This window comes from Aulonocara stuartgranti, assembly GCF_965226115.1.
Source record: "Aulonocara stuartgranti genome assembly, chromosome: 16".
NCBI lineage: Eukaryota > Metazoa > Chordata > Actinopteri > Cichliformes > Cichlidae > Aulonocara > Aulonocara stuartgranti.
Window position 1 is genome coordinate 14,739,661 of NC_138952.1, and position 18,019 is coordinate 14,757,679.

The following is an 18,019-nucleotide window of genomic DNA, read 5'->3' on the forward strand; positions in this document are numbered from 1 at the left end:
TTAGCATGACCAATTATGCAAATTAGGCGATGACATCATTCAGCGACTTCTAGCGACTTTTAGGACAACCAATAGCGATTTTCCTTACTGAGGAGTTGGCAACACTGAAACTCACAAATCAGTTGCTGTCTACATGCAGAAAAATTCACATTAAAATTTACATTCAGAGTCCAGCCATAACCTTGTAATTTCGAAGCAAAAATTCCTCCCCAAATGACTTAGCTGCTACAGGATGGTGTTTAACTACAAAATGACACAGGAACAACCAGAATACAACTAGTTGGCAGCCAGTTAAGTTGAGTCATTATTGCTAACAGATGCTTTGCAGAGAACTTGCACTTATCGGCACAGACTGATTCAGATTGATTGCATTGCATTGGCATTGCAGTCTTATAAATTAGACGACCTGTTGTTCACAGCCTGTAAACAGCATCAGATGTAAAGCAATCCGAGTAAATGCAGATGTTCCTTGTTACAACAGTTTCGATGGCGAGTGCCTGGAGAACAACCCAGAGGCTGCGATGGATAAGTCTAAGCCCTGGAGCCGCTCTATAGAAGACCTCCATGGAGGAAGCACCCTACCATCTCCCATCACTGGGAACGGTATCACCCGAGTCGGGCGACATTCCACGTTACGGTACAGCACACACACGAACTGCCCTCTCTGGCTGACGAAATGACTAGCCAAGGGAATCGTGATTATTTTGAGAACTCACACATTTCATATGATGCCTCAGCCACGTCCTTTGTGTAGTCATGAGGTCTAAGTCTTTAAATGGCTTAAGATATGTGCAGGGGGGAAGTACCATTTGCCTGGATTTTTTGACTGTGATAATCTGTGATTACATGAGTAACAGTAATTTCTGTGACAGATCTTCTTATGGAACTAGGTTTTCGTCAGGTTTTATTGTTTAGGTTTTTATAAACACCAAACAGACCTTTTCACTCAAAATCCAGTGTGTAGAGGATTTCAGAGCAGTTTATTTATAAACCCATGCCAGCATAGATGCATAAATCCTGTTCATTTGTGCATTATTTCTCTAATCTTTCCCATCATTCCATTAATGTTTTGGTACAGCACTCCTGCTGACTTCTGTGGCCTCTAATCCTTTAGTTTGAAGAGGTTAACTTGAACACACTGCACACAAAGAGCACTATTGATTCATGGAAGCACATGTCTTTTTAATATGAGATCCTTAAATGATAATCAAGTCAGCCACTTTTTGTTGTTTTTCCTGTTGTGTGGTGTCACAAAGTAGCGGTGTTTTCTTGATAAATATGTAAATAGATGCAATGGAAGAAATGCAGACCAGACAAACTGACTTGGTGTTTTGGCTTTTGCACATTTTTCACCAGGAATTTAGATGCTAATTTGCTAAATGTGGAAGTTGTAGACAGACCACATGATGAGGTCTCGTTTTATTGTTACTTGCACATATTTCATCCATGCTTTACTGATATTTAAATGACTGTCAAATATCAATATTGTCCCATAAATAACTTCACCCTCCCATGCCATGTCACCTCACCTACACATCTGCTGGCCCCAGATGTGACATCACTGTTGGCTGACTGTCTTTTCTGTTTTGTCCTAATGCCCCCCCACCCTCCTATAGTCATCTGCTCTTTTGTCTGCCAGTCTTCGACAGCAGGCAGGTCTCAGTTTCGCTCTGCTGGCTCAGAGTGAGCTTTCTTCGGCTGTAACCCCAGCATCCCCGTCCCTTCTAGAGAAACAAACACACTTATAATGCTACGAGCAGAGACACACATGGATGTCCACGCACGATCCCCGGCCTCATTGTACTTTATACCTCCCTGGTAGAGCTGCCCAGTTTATTTGTCCCGCTGTCTGTGTTGGGGATGTGAATTATTTGTACTGCTTGCCCACCCCCCCTGCACTTGTGACTGAATTCTCCTTTCCTTGGAGCAAATGGATTTTACTGCACTCATTGTTCCTGCCTGTGTGTCTGTGTGCTGCTTGTGTGGCTCCCTAAATGCCATTCTGTGCAGACGTTAGCCTAGTTTCTACAACAACCATTAAAAGCTCAGCACTAGGCTACAACCAGTATGAGTAGAATAAGTAGCTTCTAACAAGCTTCTGTATTTTGGTTGCTTTTTTCTGTTTTCTATATTTTTTTAAATGGCAAATGAATTATGAATCTTTTGCTTTGGCCTAAGTGGTTTTATAATTCCTAATAATATCGATTTTGTCCATTATACAGATTATTTTCCCTTATGCTTTTTAGACTGGCTTTGAAGTAGAATGATAAATACCGAGAAACTGTTAGATCCCACATTAAGTCTTATCCATATGTCTTCTTGAAACTACCAACTTGAAGGACACCGAGTGCACTGAGCTGTCCAAAGTGTTCTCAATTAAGACGGTATGTGTGAAGCGTTAGCTAGTCACATGTAGCCGTGTTAGAGCTGTTATTGATAGCTTGTAAATAGAGTTGTAGTGATTGATGTTCTGTTATTTAAATTACATTTAGGATTTTTTGGTGTTACATTTGCTTCACTCTGTGTCTCCTTTTCCTTCTTCCCATTCTTCTGCTTTTTCTTGTTCTTCTACCTCTGCTTCATTTACTTCTTTGTTCTTCTTCTCCTCTATTTTTTGCTTCTTCTCATTCTTTGTCTCGTCTTTCTTCTCCCTTTCCCCTCCTTCTTCATCTTCTTTCTTGTTCCTTCACGTTCTCCTCCTTGATCGCCATACTCGTGTTCTTCTTCTTCCTCCTTGTTCTTCTCCTCCTCCGTCTTCTTCTGTTTCTTCTGTATCTCTTCTACCTTCTTTTCATTATCGTCCTACCTTCCTATTTTTCTATTTTTCTTTCCTTGTCTCCCTTCTTCTTTGTGCTTTTTCTCTCAAACTTCTCCTTCATGTTGTTGGTGTTACATAATAATGTATCTATTCACTGGTTTGAGATTAGAAAGCGCTGATTAGTCATTTCCTGGATGTTGCCTAATCAGGAGTGGAAAAACTCCTGGATGGAAGGTTATTTCTGCAGTTTGAAGCAGGTGCTCCTGTTCTGTCAGGAAAAGGCTTGTTTATCTACTTCATTTGTTTATTTATTTATTTTAATGCTGCACTTTACTTAATGCAATATGCAGTAATGCTCACATAGCAAATGTGGATACTTGTGTAAGCAGGAAAAAAATCTAGCTCATTTTACTGCTAATTTAGAGCCGTCTTCATCCTCAAACCGCTGCCTCTCCCTTGAAAGCTCCGTTCCTTTTCAGACAAACACACATGCACACTCACACACTGTGTTTTGACACACAGAGAAGTCACGCCTACAGGCATGGGTGATGACACGAATTGGCATGTCTGTCAGTAGCCCGAAGACACATTTTTCCCCAGAACTTGGGTTTGGTAATTGTACCTCGTGATAAAAGTCTGAAAATGAACTCCTTTTCTCCGACTCTTTTTGCATATTATTCAGTTAGACTGCTGCTCCAGCATTTCTGTTTTAGTGTGGGAGCTGCACCAGGAGCAGAGGCCTTGTTTTTGTCCAGATAAAGCTGCACAATCACTGTGCTGCATGCAAATGACTGGCTGCTGTGGTGTTAGCTGTAAGTGATATCTCCATGAAGGTCTGTTGAAACAATTGAAAGAAGGCATCCGGTGGCTCTGTGCTCGGTTGTAGATTTTATGGCCTTTGTGTGTGTTAATATAAGGTGCCCTGGCAGTTTAACAGCCTCATTATGTGCAGAAGATGGTGTGCAATGAGGGCTTGTTTACAAATGGCATCTGTTATCTTGTTTATTCAGTTCTTGTGAACTCTTTTGTTCAGTCACATAGGCTTAACATTTTATTCTGTAGTTTTATTCCCTTTAATACTGACTTCTGATCTTTATTTATTAGTTTCAACACATTGCCCAGCCGGAGAACGCTGAAAAACTCCAGACTGGTCTGCAAAAAAGATGATGTCCACGTCTGCATCATGTGCCTGCGTGCTATCATGAACTACCAGGTCAGCCCCCAAGGCCTCTACAGGGACCATCCAGTCCACACAGACTGCACGTCTCTCTGAGCTGAGCCACATTTTGTTAAGCTAAATTCAGTTTTCTAAGTTGTTTTTATTATTACAAGTCCCATCTTGCTTATTCTGTGTCCCATCTTCTCTGTTAATGAACTGCTTTGTCTCTGTCTTTCATCTTCCAGTATGGCTTCAACATGGTCATGTCACACCCTCATGCTGTGAATGAAATTGCACTAAGCCTCAACAACAAAAACCCGAGGTAAGTTCGACCAAAGGTTGAAAAACGAAAACAAAAAAGGAACCAAAAATGAAAAGGTAGGTAAATAAAGAACAAAATCTCAAGTTTCTTTTTTCAAATAAAAAAAGAGCTGCTGGATAAAAGATTCAATAAGATGGGTTTTATGTTTTACCAACTTGGACCCACATCCATAAAAGCACAAACGCTAGATTTTGTGCACCTGCACAGTCTGAGAGTGGGAGCCCTTGTTGCTCAGGGGCACAGACGGGTCAAGGCACCGCTGGCACAGTCCACCACACTGGCAGCTGCTCACTGAGACGGCTACGAGGAGCACTCTGTGTGTGTGTGTGTGTGTGGTCGTGTTTTCACTTCATGCCCCAGGGTTTAAGGATTTTCTCAAAAGTGGATGTGGAACCACTTCGCATCACCTGTCACATTTCATCTCATCCAGACATAGAAATCCCGCGTGAATGAACTGGAGACGGGATGAGCCGGCACTTTCAGTGTCTATGCACTTTAATAAACTCACATGAATCAGGCCAAGAAGTATTCATTTTTTATACCTGGCCTTTAACCCCCCTTTAACTCTGGGCTTTTGACTCTCAAGAGGTTAAACCAATGAATACACAATGAAAATTTGTTTCGCTGTGACAGTGGTTGCTGTTTATGATCTGTCCTATGCAGACGTTTCAGTAGCGAGATGATCCTAAATTACACAGTTTTCCGCTTTGTTTCCTCTGCGATTATCTCCTGCTTTTCTGTTCATTCATTAATTATTCCTGACATCATTTTCTCCCTGTTTTTCAGAACCAAAGCTCTGGTCTTGGAGCTCCTGGCGGCGGTTTGCCTCGTGAGAGGAGGCCACGAAATTATTCTCTCTGCGTTCGACAACTTTAAGGAGGTACGAGCTGCAAAGATGGTTCGGAGGAGACGAATATGTCATTACATTTTGCTTCAAACAGTGACTCAGCCCTGGAGGAATGCTCGTCTGGCAGTTGTGAGGCCGGCGTATTCCTCGTTGCTTCAAAGGGATAGCGTCTAGGAATTAATTCTGTTAGTCAACAGATTACAGACACCAGTTTAGCTGCGTCGCATAGGACGACACACACAGCCGCAAGTGATAACAGTTATATGCGTGTTAACTGGATTTGGCAGTAGCTTCAAAGCTCAGAAAAGCAGTGAGTTAGTTGTAACAGATAGCCCTGCCTGACCTCTGCCTGTCTGGATGAGGCATTCTGGCTTCTGGAGAAAGAAGTGGGAGGTTTGTGATGGAGAGAGCGCTAACAGCAGCCCCATTTTGTAGCATACGGCCCGCAAACATGGGCTGACTGCAGTTAATGTAATATTTACACTCCCGGAATGAAATATTGAGCGTTGCTCTCAGCGGCACTGGCATTAATGGGAGATTAAGGCATAGAGAGAATGTTGCCCGTCTAATGAGACGAAGTTTGAGAAAGCATTTGGATAATGTGAGTGCAGGAAGCACGGCAGCATGTTTTTCTATTCTGGTGGAGGCAGGGTTTAGTTGTTCTTTTCTTTTTTTTCCTTTTAGATGAAAAGTGACACTGTCGACCATAATGCGAGATCTATTTTTCTGAGTAACTTAGATATGTTGCTGAATGATGGGGGCTGCAGGCTAAAGCTCACAGCATTGCATCCCTCTTTTTTTTCCTTCTTCCCTTCCTTCTAAATTCTTTATCATCCTCTGTCTGCCTCATTGACATCCACATGAACTCCCTGAACTGCACAGCATCTCTCTACTCCCTCTTTTTTATCTCCCAAATTCCACTCTAAACACGCTTTAACATACTGCGAGTAACATTGAAAACAGGTGCACGGTGCAAACTGTAGCTGAAATAAAATAAAAGAATGATCCTGCAGCACTTCATAAAAACGTATCTTATTAATTATCGCTTTGAAAACAGCTCTCTCTGAGATCATAGGAAGCTGTAAAGTATTTTGCAGCTTACATCAGTAGTTTTTACCACATATTGACACATGATTAATAAGTCTATGAGGTGCAATTCCTGGCTAAATCCCTGGCTTTGTTTCTCCAGCTGGTCTAAAACAAATGAAGTAAATTAATGTGTGGTTTTCTTTGCAGGTGTGTACGGAGGAGCAGCGATTCGAGAAGCTAATGGAGTACTTCAAGAATGAGGACAACAACATTGACTTCATGGTCAGCCTACGCACAGTTGTGATGACTGTTAATTGTGCTGCAATCCCCGAAAACCCTTTCTGTGAAGCCGAATGATTTTTCAGTGTCAAAAGTTCAGAGAAAATGATGTGAACTGTAATGTGTGGGCAGAAGAGGTTAGAAACAGGTCCTCATATACCTGTCTAAACCCCAATCGAACTTAAATGGTAAACATACTTGTACCTAAATGAGCTCTTTATACAACTGTTTTCTACGTCCGATTCTTTTCTTTTTAGCATTCACACACACATTCGCACTCAGAGAACACATCGAGAGCAGCTCAGTGTCTGGTATCTTCCTCAAGATTACTTTGACATGCAGACTGGGGCAGCCAGAAATTAAACGACCAACCTTTCGAATGGTAGATGACCTGCCCTGCCTCTACCAGGAGGTAGAGCAGGAGTTCAGTGTAAAAAATTAACAAACTGTTCCTCCAGTTTTGTGATATGCAGTACTATCAGTTTCTGTGCAAGGTCACTGCATAAGCTACAGATGTGTGTTGCAGTGGATCAAACCTGAGGATCCCTAAGCAAAGACCTTCTGTTTTTTCAAGGCTCAGCAGTGTTAATTAATCTGACAGAAAAGACTTAAGAACATCAATGGACATGCCACCTTATGCTTGATTTTATACGTCACACCTCTGTGAATCCATTCTAATTAATCTGAGTGAAAACCAACAGAGGCTGTGCTTGAATAGTGCTTCACTTTGAACAAGTTTCCCTTGCAGTCCTCCCGATAGGCAGTCGTCACCTGACAGCAGCTCTGAAGTGAACAGACTTTGCCAAAAGCTGCTTTCTCACACTGGGGCAGCTGAGCTTGTTGTAGGATGTTCATGAAGCCCATTTTAGCGTTGGGAAGCACGCGTGTGTGCATTAGAAACTGTGAGTAGATCCCCCTTGATCTGTTTATGCAAGCTCCCATAGTAGTGTTGAACTGGCAGCTTTTGTTCATTTGTTTTTTCAGATCCTTTTAATCTGCCAGATAAGCTACCCTGCCAGCTAAGCAAGCAAAATAATAAGGATTTATATACCCGAGACATAATAAAAGGCAACATATATTATATATGAGCATAAAAACCAAATCGTGGAAGTAGCAAACTGGTGTATAAAAACACAAACTTGTTGCACACTGATCTATAAAGGTGTTTTACAGTCCTATAAACAGTGTAATATAGAAAATGCATATCAGAATCAGAATCAGAATACTTTATTGATCCCTGGGGGAAATTATTATGCAGTGAACTCTCTCTCTCGCTAACCTTTCCTACCTGCCATTCCCCAGGTGGCGTGCATGCAGTTCATCAACATCGTCGTGCACTCAGTGGAGGACATGAACTTCAGGGTTCATCTACAGTACGACTTCACCAAGCTGTGTTTGGACGACTACTTAGATGTGAGTTGAGACATAGTGCTGCAGGAAAATGGCTAGACAGACATTCTTCTGAACACTCACAGTCCAGAGGATAGGCTGTCATTACAGTGCCCCTGAGACAGCAACCACTGTCAATAATGGCTTTTCCATTACTTCAGAAACAGTGGTCAGCTTTGTAGTTCTTTGTCTCCTGACTTTCTGCAGAAAGATCGATGTTATCCCAATGCTGTGAGCTGAAATCAAACTACAGCTCCTCTTCCCTAACTTGTTGTATCTGCTCTGCAGAAACTAAAGCACACAGAGAGTGATAAGCTGCAGGTCCAGATCCAGGCTTACTTGGATAATGTGTTTGATGTGGGAGCGCTGCTGGAGGATGCGGAGACCAAAAATGCTGCCCTGGAGCGGGTGGAGGAGCTGGAGGAGAACATATCACATGTGAGAACCCTCTAGTGTTGGTTGTACTCTTTGACTTGAGGCGAAGTTGCCGTTTTGATCTTATTTCTCTTGCAGCAGTCTGAATATTAACAATAGGAAGTTGATGGAATAGCAACTTGATATGGTGCAAAGTTTTGTTTGTTTTTTTGAAAAATGCAGAACTTTTAGGCCCTGACAGATCATTTTTAATCCAGATACATGAAAATATGAAACCCTCGTAGTGCCTCAGTATATTTCTGTGCTAACATGTTGATTCGAATGGTGTCTCTTCAGTTAGTTCACATCACTCTGCAATCTTTTCTTCCTGATACTGTTCCCATAGATGACAGAGAAGCTGCAGGACATGGAGAATGAGGCCATGGCCAAAATTGTAGAGCTGGAGAAGCAGCTGATGCAAAGGAACAAGGAGCTGGAATCCATCAGGGTCAGAGCCGCTTTCTCTACCTTGACATCAGTTCTTCAACTTGGTGATAGCTAGTTAAGCTAACGGTAGAGAAAATGTAAAATATCGCCACACGTATTTTTCTGTTCTTCTCATATGTTCCTTTTTTCTGTTTCCCTGTACCACACAGGAAGTCTATAAAGATGCCAGCTCGCAGGTGCACTCGCTGCGACAGATGCTGAAGGAGAAGGACGAGGCCATCCAGCGACAAAGTAAACTCGAGAAGAAGATCCACGAGCTGGAGAAGCAGGGCACCATCAAGATCCACAAGAAAGGAGACGGAGACATCTCAATCCTAACGTCGCCGCCCTCCGCTACGGAGAGCTCGCCGGGCGCCGTGTTCGGCGGAAACGGTGTAGCCGTCAGTCCAAACCATGTTGCACTTACGGCGGGCACACCTGTTCCACCTCCACCGCCTCCTCCGCCCCCGCCGCTTCCGATGAACGGCACACGTAAGTTTAATATTAGCTCAGAATATTAAGCCGATAACAGCGGGTCAGCCTGAACTGTTTTTCTTACCCCTCTCCCAGTGTCAAACGGACCAACGTCAACAATTCCAGCAGCAGCTCCCCCGCCTCCGCCACCACCCCCTCCGCCTCCCCCGCCACCCCCAGGAATGCCTACAGAGACGTCAGCCCCTCTCCCTCCTCCGCCTCCTCCAGTGGCCCCCCCACTGCCCGGCTGTGGGACTCCCACCGTTATCATGAACTCTGGGTTAGCAGGTAAGGTCATCAAATCAACTGAGTCAATGTTCTTTAATGCATTGTGAAAATGTGTAGAATAGGGATTATGCACAATTTGTTCATATAGGATAATACAAGAGGTGATGTTTATGTGGCTCTGCTTTAGCACTGCTTTTGATTTGCTTTAGTACAGGTTTGCTGCTGTACACACAAACTTCTGGAATATTACATAACAGCGGCTAATGTACTCAGCTGCTTCTAGTTTACCTTGAGGCTATCTGATACATGTTGCCGCTGCTTCACAGTAAAGACCTTGTGTTCAGTGTTCACTTTCATACAGACTCAAACAAGCTAGCTTCAATTCATAGTTCACTGTTTGCAATCCTCTGCAACCTCTACTCGCCTTGCAGTGGCCGCGCAGGAGTCTCAGGGTGTCACTGCGGCTTAATTGCTAATTAATGGGTGAGGGAGTTTGGGTAAAGGCGAGCCTGAGGTTGGCTTTTGAGGCGACACCACTTCTTGCCTTCGTGCTTTCTGGGAGATAAGTAGTTAATCTTTTAGCTGAGATTATTAAGAATTTTTTAAAAATAAAACCAAGGTTTCGTCAAACTCTGGTGTCAGGCTTGACTCAGGTTGTGACATTAAAGTTTTGAGCTTTAGATTTAGCTCACTGTCCCCCCAAAAATCAGCTGGTTCATTTTTTCTTTTTTGTTTAATGAGCTGCTCTGAGCTACTTTTTAATCAAAACCTCCCCCTGCGATTCATAAAGTGCACAGAAATCACTGCATATGGAGTCATATGGCGATTACTTTAAATACAAAGAAAAACCACAGCAAGTTTGAACAATTTAGCAAGTGGGAAAACTTTGGTTGCTTAAAGATGTATTTTAGCCCTAAAGGAACCTTTGCCTCTTACTTTGTGCCAGTTTTTTTAAAACATTTTTTTATTACCAGTCACTTACAAGTGTTTCCTAGGACTGGCTGAATTCTTCAGCTCCGTATGATCTTAACAATCCTGTTACCGATGTGTCTCCTTTGCATAAAAATGTGGGGGGTTTTGTACCGATTCTCCTGTAAAACTCCTTTTCTTAATAAGTATTACTTTCAGCAGTGTCACTCTTACATTGTGGTCAAGAGTTATGTCAGGAAGGGCATCTGGCGTAAGACTAAACACGCCAAATCGTCTGCTGTGGTGACCTCTTGGGAGATAAACAAGCAGCTGAAAGGACCATCTAACTCCAGAGATACTGCTGGGAGGCTTTTTACTGTAGAGCTGCTGCCAGTTTGTGATGTACTGAGTTAGACAGTAGCCACTGATTGGCCTCATTTTAGTTGGTGGGCTCAAACAGAATATTAAAAAACAGCAATCAGATAAATAGAAAGACAGGAACATATTTATTATATATTTTGTTTCCCATCTGTGTTGAGTAGAACACCACAATACACGTTCAGACTTATTTTACTAGGATTGCTCTGCTCAGTGGATTAGTATTGATAAGTGACCCTTGTGTGACTTGATGACTAAGTTCTGTCACTAATCAGCTCTTACTGTATGTAGATGGGGGTAAATATTTCCCCCTCGGAGAGCAGATTCTATACTGTACTGTGTGATTTGAGATGTGCATTAATTCTCACTAACCCTCCTTTTTATTTGTCTTATAATTGTTTCCTTTTTTTGCCGACCAGAGGGACCCATCAAACTCTTCTGTAGGTTATGCTTGTCGTGTTTGCTGTTTTGTCCCCACCCCTCCCTCTAGTGTCCCACATTTCACTTCCCCAGTTAAAAACACAAACCTCTTTGCTGTATTCATGCTGTATTTTCACGTTTCTCAAACACTTTCTGTCTTCTTTCACCATTTTCATTAACGTGCGCTTGCCAACATGCTATATAAAGCAACACATCCCCAACTAGTTTTCCCTTGAAAAACACTGCAATCTCCACATTTCTGCAGTATTACTCCAGTGTTTGTTTAAGTGTTTATTTGAATGAAATCTGGCAACATCAGAAAGAGTTGAGTGCATGCTGAGGCACAGTGACCTGCTGTGGCATGCAGATGATTAAAGCGATAGGCGCCGTGCATACTGGAATGCTGTTTACCTTTCCCATGACGGCCTTATCTTATTTGTCCCTGCTGACACCTTGTCCGTGTGGGGAATCAGGGCACCATGTCAATGTTCAGCTTCAATGAAGCAGCAGTGGTGGCTACAAATAGCTATAATCTGTCCAATAAATAGTTTGTCATCAGGCTTACCGCATACACCGTTTACTTAACAGGTACACCGATCCCCTTTGGCCTTTACTGTCCAGCCAAAGGCTAAGAAGCTTTGCTCTATTTGGGGAAAAAATACATACAAGGCAGCGTAGTTTCTGTTTTATTTTGAAGGGCTTACAGAAAGCATTTAGTTCATGTAAATAACACAAAGTGGGACTTTGTTTTTAGAGATTAGACAGATATGGCATCTAGCTACCCAGAGAGTCATATCCATGTGTGTTACCAGTCCCAGGTACTTGTCTACCCTTTCACCTGCATGCTTATGTGAACTGTTGATTGTAGATAGACACCCTGTGCTAACTTGTCTGTATTCTGTTTAAGCTGTTAAGATCAAGAAACCCATAAAGACCAAGTTCCGTATGCCCGTCTTCAACTGGGTGGCCCTGAAACCAAACCAGATCAACGGGACTGTTTTCAATGAGATTGATGATGAGAGGATACTGGAGGTAAAGTTCTCCGCTGATTCAGAGGTTACGCATCCGTTTCCTGCCTATATCCCAGGAAAATGAATCACGAATTGACTGCTGTTGCTTTTTAGGACCTGAATGTTGATGAGTTCGAGGAGATGTTTAAGACGAAAGCCCAGGGCCCGCCCATCGACCTCACTGCAAGCAAGCAGAAGGTCATCCAGAAGGGACCCAACAAGGTGACTTTGCTGGACTCCAACAGGGCAAAGAACCTGGCCATCACGCTGAGGAAAGTGGGCAAGACACCCGAGGAGATCTGCAAAGCCATTCAACTGTAAGCCTTCAACTGGTGTTCCTGCATGCAGTCTGTTTTCCTAAACTCACATAGCTGTATGCCTGTTTTTCTTATAAAATAGACTAATGGTTCATAACACGTGCCCTTGTGTCTCCTCATCGTCCAGGTTTGATTTACGGACTCTGCCGGTGGACTTCGTGGAGTGTCTAATGCGCTTCCAGCCCACGGAGAACGAGATTAAAGTCCTGCGACAGTTCGAGAAGGAGCGCAAGCCTCTCGAAAGCTTGACGGATGAGGACCGCTTCATGATGCAGTTCAGTAAGATCGAGAGGCTCATGCAGAAGATGACCATCATGGCCTTCATCGGCAACTTCGCCGAAAGCGTGCAGATGCTTACACCGGTGAATAACGACGCTACGTTGTCATTCTTAATGTTTTTATGCTGCAACCTTAGAAAGCAACAGCGCTGTGCTGGATTTGATGTCTCATTCTCACCCACAGCAACTGCATGCAGTCATTGCAGCATCTGTGTCCATCAAGTCATCACAGAAACTGAAGAAGATTTTAGAGGTAACGGAACCATTTGCGTCCCTTATGACGCATCGTGTCAAATGCATGCGTGGTTTCCTTTTTCATTCTTGTTTGCTCCTGTCCTGCAGATTATCTTAGCTCTTGGAAACTACATGAACAGCAGCAAAAGAGGAGCGGTGTATGGATTCAAGCTGCAGAGTTTAGACTTGGTAAGTTGCATTTTGTTACCTTTTAGCAAAACTTTAAAGACTTTTAGAAAATGTTTCAACATGTCTGTGTTTTCTTTCTTTGCAGCTACTTGATACCAAGTCTACAGACCGGAAACAAACATTATTACACTACATAGCCAATGTGGTTAGAGAGAAATACACACAAGTTTCCCTTTTCTACAATGAGATGCACTATGTGGAGAAAGCTGCAGCAGGTGAGTCGTACAGTGAAGTTAAGTTGGGCGGAAGTGAACAGCGCATAATCTGACTGCGTCTGTCAGTGAGAAACAGACAGAATCTTATCATGTTTCTCTTGGAATAAACTCCAGAATTTAATTGTGTATTTCTTTCTCTAGCCGGCGGTGCAATTTATCCATCTAGAATCTAGATTATTGCAGTGTGAGTTGCCAACCTGTGCAGATGTGAGTTGTAGTCTGTTTTAGGGTGAAAGGCACCATGCATAGGTCAGCTGTCTATGATAGGGTGATTCACACATATGGACAATTTAGAATAGAGACAAGTGTAACAGGAGTAAAGGTAGTGAAGGTACATGAGTTTAAATATCTGGGGTCCACCATGTAAAGTAACAGACAGTGCACACGAGAGGTGAAGAAGGGTGCAGGCAGGGTGGAGCAGGTGGAAACGAGTGTCAGAAGGATGGCAGGATGAGTAAAAGGAGCGGTTTACAAGATGGTAGTGAGACCCGCTGTGATGTACGGTTTGGAGATGGTGGCACTGACAAAAGCAGAGCGCAAGATGTTAAGATTTTCAGTGGGAGCGACCACCAGGATGGATGAGATTAAAAATGAGTACGGGACAGGGCTGAGATGGTTTGGACATGTGTAGAGGAGGGAGACTGGATATAAAGTACAAACCATGTTGAATATGGAGCTACCAGGCAGGAGGGAACGCAGAGCAGATTCATAGATGTAGTGAAGGAGGGACATGCAGAGGGTTAGTGTGACAGGGGAGGATGGGAGGATTAGGGTGAGATGGAGTCAGATGATCCACTGTGGCGACCGCTAAAGGGAGCAGTTGGAAGAAGAAGTTAATCTACTCCATGCATGTATCTGACTGTGAGAGTAAGGGAATAGAAAGAAAATGGCAGAAATGTAGAAAGCTAGACAACTCATGCCACAACAATCTAGATGCTCAAACTGCACTACAGCCCACAGGAGAACAATGTGATTTAGATCTAGAAGATGCTACACACTTTACATGTACAGGTTTGTGTCATGTAAGCTAAACTTCTCTGTGTTCACAGTGTCGCTGGAGAACGTCCTGCTGGATGTTAAGGAGCTGCAGAGAGGCATGGAGCTGACCAAAAGAGAATACAGCATGCATGGCCACAACACCATGCTCAAAGAGTTCATTGCACACAATGAGAGCAAGCTAAAGAAGCTGCAGGATGATGCCAAGATCGCACAGGTAAAAGGGTGATTCGTGGCTCGCTGTCAGACACTGGGGCATGTATTTGCATGCAAACGTGATTGGTCCACATACAGTGCAGGCAATGAGTCTGTGTTACTTCATTTGACAGATATCTGTGCCTTTTGCTCTTGTTTTTGCTTTTTTTTAAGGATGCTTTTGATGAGGTGGTGAAATTCTTCGGCGAGAATGCCAAAACCACACCGCCATCAGTCTTCTTCCCTGTGTTTGTGCGATTTGTTAAGGCCTACAGGGTGAGTTGGATATTAGTCTCGCACATTGGACAGAAACAGACAAAACACACATGATAAATAGTAGTCTTCACTTCATTTAATTGAATTGAATTTGAACATGAATGTGAAATCTTCTCAGCAAGCGGAGGAGGACAATGAGCAAAGGAAAAGACAGGAGCAGATTATGCTGGAAAAACTTATGGAGCAAGAAGCCATGATGGAGGAAGACCAGAAGGTAAGCACCCCACCTCCCACCCTCCTTTCCCAGCTCTCCAACTACCCTTTTCTACTTATCCCCAACCCCCTACTTTCTAGGACAGGAGTCTACAGAGGATAACAATGACCAGAAGGTAAGACAGCTCCACTTCCTCCCCTTCCGCTTCATCCTAATTTCCTCCAGACTCTTGATCACAGGATTAGTTGAGTGCCGACTGCCTGCTGGGCGCGCTTGTATCTAGTTCTGCAGTCTTACGCCCTGCTGAGTCACATCGCATCAACTCAGAATCGGCGATTATACGACTTGAACGGTTCAATTAACTCACACACACGCCTGAATGAACCGAGGCATTTTTTGAGCTGAAACAAATTACAAGTGGGAGAATCCTTTGTCGAAGATATTTTACTTACTGGCCGTAACACTTTTATGTGCCTGTGTCTTCCTCAGTCTCCATCCCATAAGAGCAAGAGGCAGCAGCAAGAGTTGATCCAGGAGCTCAGAAGGAAACAGGTGAAAGACAGTCGCCACGTCTACGAAGGCAAAGACGGAGCGATCGAGGACATCATTACGGGTAACGTCCCCCGGATCACGTGGCTACAGTCTGTGGCTAAACTCATATTTACACACATCCACACTCACACAGACACACACACACACACTTGGTGCCCTGCATGAAGGTCCTTTTCTGCTATAAAAGCAGTCATTAACAGAAGGATTCAAAACTAACACAATGACTTTGGCTCTTTTAAGTTTCAACTGTCAGGTTCTTGAGAACCAAAGGTAATACTTGACTAGTCCAAACATGCACTGACGGCAATCTGTTCAACTCAAATGTGTCTCATCGTGGCTTATCTGCTTTGTCTTTGCTTTGTAACACCATCTGTACATAGGCAATCCCGGATATGACTATCTCCAGCAATAAAAACTTAGGGATGAAATTCACCCTTTGTTTACTGAGGGGAGATAAAACTTGAGTAAACTCGAGCAACTGAGTGTATTAACTCAGTTCAGTACCTAAGTAAGCTTCAGTGTATTTTTTAGGCACTCTAGCTTTTATTATAGTCTTTGTATAGCTTAAACTAGGCCTCATTGAATCTCTTCAGTTCAGTTTAACACCAACCTCCCTTTAAGCCATCTCTCTACTGATTGGCTGCCCCTGGCAAACAGAAGTTCTGAGAAGCAGCAATAAAAGATGAACTTTAAGTATTTAGTTTTATCTTTTATATTTAATTACATTTTAGAGAGAAATGTTAGATAGTTTCTACAGAACACAGGCTACTTTTATAAAAATACAAAACATCTAATGGATTGTAACAGTAACAACCCAGGCTTTAAAGATAAAGTGGTGACAGTTGGCTCATTATCAAAGAGCTATAACAGTAAAATGTTACTGATGTCTCCTTAACAGTATAACCTTGATATCATCTGTTTTTGGGAGAATTCGGCCGTAGAATTCGCTGTGACCTTCTTTAAAAAAAGACTTCGCCTTTGCATCGAGATGGTGTTGTTGGGTATTTTGCTTAGTGCTAACCAGTGCTAAACCCCTGTAGGAGTCTGCTTTTCTTACATTGTATTTGTCTTGTTTTGTCTTGGCTGTTGTCCCTGTCGTTTCCAATGCAGTGCTGAAGACCGTGCCCTTTACCGCCCGCACAGCCAAGCGTGGCTCTCGGTTCTTCTGCGAGTCCGCTCTCAATGAGGAGTACCATTACTAAGCTTGTAGAACTCTCTATCTTCTCAAAGGTTGCTGGAAACAAACAGTTCTCTTCTTGGTGTCCTTCTCTCCTTCCTCCTCTGCATGCCTTCCCCCCCCCCCACGATTCTCCTTTAACAGTTATGCTCACCTCTCACACCTCGGACCTGTGCATGTGCACTGTGACAAGCCCTGGAGACACGCCCGAGTGCGGGTGTTGTGTTTCTTGTTTTTTTTTTTTGTCTTTTTCAAAACAATTCTCCCTCACCCCACGTGTGTTCACATTTTCTCCCTCACTGACCATCATAAGGTGCTGGGGTAACAGTTTTCTTTCCACAAATGCATGGAGTGTGACACCCACATTGATCATCATTGTTTTATCAAATACAGCAAACCATAATGTCACAGAGAGAGCAGTTTCCAATCTGGACTTTAAGAGTGCTGAGAAGTAAAGAAACGCCGTTAAGCTGGCTGCTGCCATCTAGTGGCCAAGACTCAAAAACAATTACTGAGCTATGAACATACTTAAAAAGTTTTTCTCTTCTTAGCCTCTAATTGGGTCACTTTGACATTAACATGTCGCACTACATCTTGCAATATACAAGCTAAGGTCATCATCTTCACAGCAGGTATGATGTAGAAGTGTCTGTGGCATTATACCTTGCTTTTTTTTGTGTGTGTTTTCAAAGAGTGTTTTCATTCAAAATTCATGTTTGTTCACTATCACATGTCATTATCACATGTTCATAGTTGTGTGCATGCTGATTGCTTCATCCCTGCTGCTTGCTCCTACTGCACCCCCTGCTCTCCCAGTTAGTCCATGTGCCACGCTCGCTTTGCCACTCTGGGTCACTTCTCGGTGACTCGGTGCGGTCTGTCAGGCTCGTTGCTATTCTGCATGGTGTGTGCATATAGATCATCTGGTGCATTTCAGGAGTTTGTGTGTGCTACTAACATGCAACCAGGTTGCTTCACTGAAGGTTTTGAGGTGTTTGAATCACTGGTTGTCAGTGTTTTTCCCTGGCTGCATGCATGCTTCAGTGTTTTGTTTTTTTGGTGGTGATGAATTGTGTTTGTTTCAGTTTACAGTTGTGCTGCACAGAAAGGTAGAAATGGGCTCTCTTCCATCTTGCTGGTAGCCACTTTGCAAAGCAGTCTGGGTCTAGTAACAAGGAGAAAGAAAAAGCTTTTATCCTTCTCTCCACTCCCTCCTCCCTCCTCTGCCAGTTGAAACAGTTAACAACCTCTAGCTCTGTCCTCTCTCGTGTCCTTACCCAGCTCTAGCTTTTCTACATCCAGCCTACTGCCACACCGCTTGGCTCTTGCAGCGCTCTTTTAGTAAAGCCAGTGTGAATTGTTTGGCTGACGTGCACCGGTCAGCCTCCTTCTCC

The 18,019-nt window shown here is 43.3% G+C and overlaps 1 protein-coding gene across 8 annotated transcripts in view; it reads left to right on the forward strand.

The window, feature by feature from the left end:
- fmnl2a (formin-like 2a) overlaps positions 1-18,019 on the forward strand; it is a 50,119-nt gene that overhangs the window by 29,630 nt on the left and 2,470 nt on the right. For 3 of the 8 annotated variants that reach the window (XM_082507165.1, XM_082507166.1, XM_082507172.1), the window contains exons 6-26: positions 482-637; positions 3,863-3,971; positions 4,163-4,239; positions 5,026-5,119; positions 6,323-6,397; positions 7,697-7,807; positions 8,072-8,221; positions 8,544-8,645; positions 8,794-9,115; positions 9,194-9,385; positions 11,032-11,052; positions 11,940-12,064; positions 12,157-12,359; positions 12,487-12,721; positions 12,822-12,890; positions 12,980-13,060; positions 13,146-13,275; positions 14,325-14,488; positions 14,641-14,742; positions 14,861-14,956; positions 15,386-15,509. In XM_082507165.1, the coding sequence (XP_082363291.1) occupies positions 482-637; positions 3,863-3,971; positions 4,163-4,239; positions 5,026-5,119; positions 6,323-6,397; positions 7,697-7,807; positions 8,072-8,221; positions 8,544-8,645; positions 8,794-9,115; positions 9,194-9,385; positions 11,032-11,052; positions 11,940-12,064; positions 12,157-12,359; positions 12,487-12,721; positions 12,822-12,890; positions 12,980-13,060; positions 13,146-13,275; positions 14,325-14,488; positions 14,641-14,742; positions 14,861-14,956; positions 15,386-15,509 (2,738 nt within the window). Of the gene's footprint in view, positions 1-481; positions 638-3,862; positions 3,972-4,162; positions 4,240-5,025; positions 5,120-6,322; positions 6,398-7,696; positions 7,808-8,071; positions 8,222-8,543; positions 8,646-8,793; positions 9,116-9,193; positions 9,386-11,031; positions 11,053-11,939; positions 12,065-12,156; positions 12,360-12,486; positions 12,722-12,821; positions 12,891-12,979; positions 13,061-13,145; positions 13,276-14,324; positions 14,489-14,640; positions 14,743-14,860; positions 14,957-15,385; positions 15,510-16,558; positions 16,679-18,019 lie in introns of all 8 variants that reach the window. The other 5 variants (XM_082507167.1, XM_082507168.1, XM_082507169.1 and 2 more) reach the window with 3 other exon arrangements.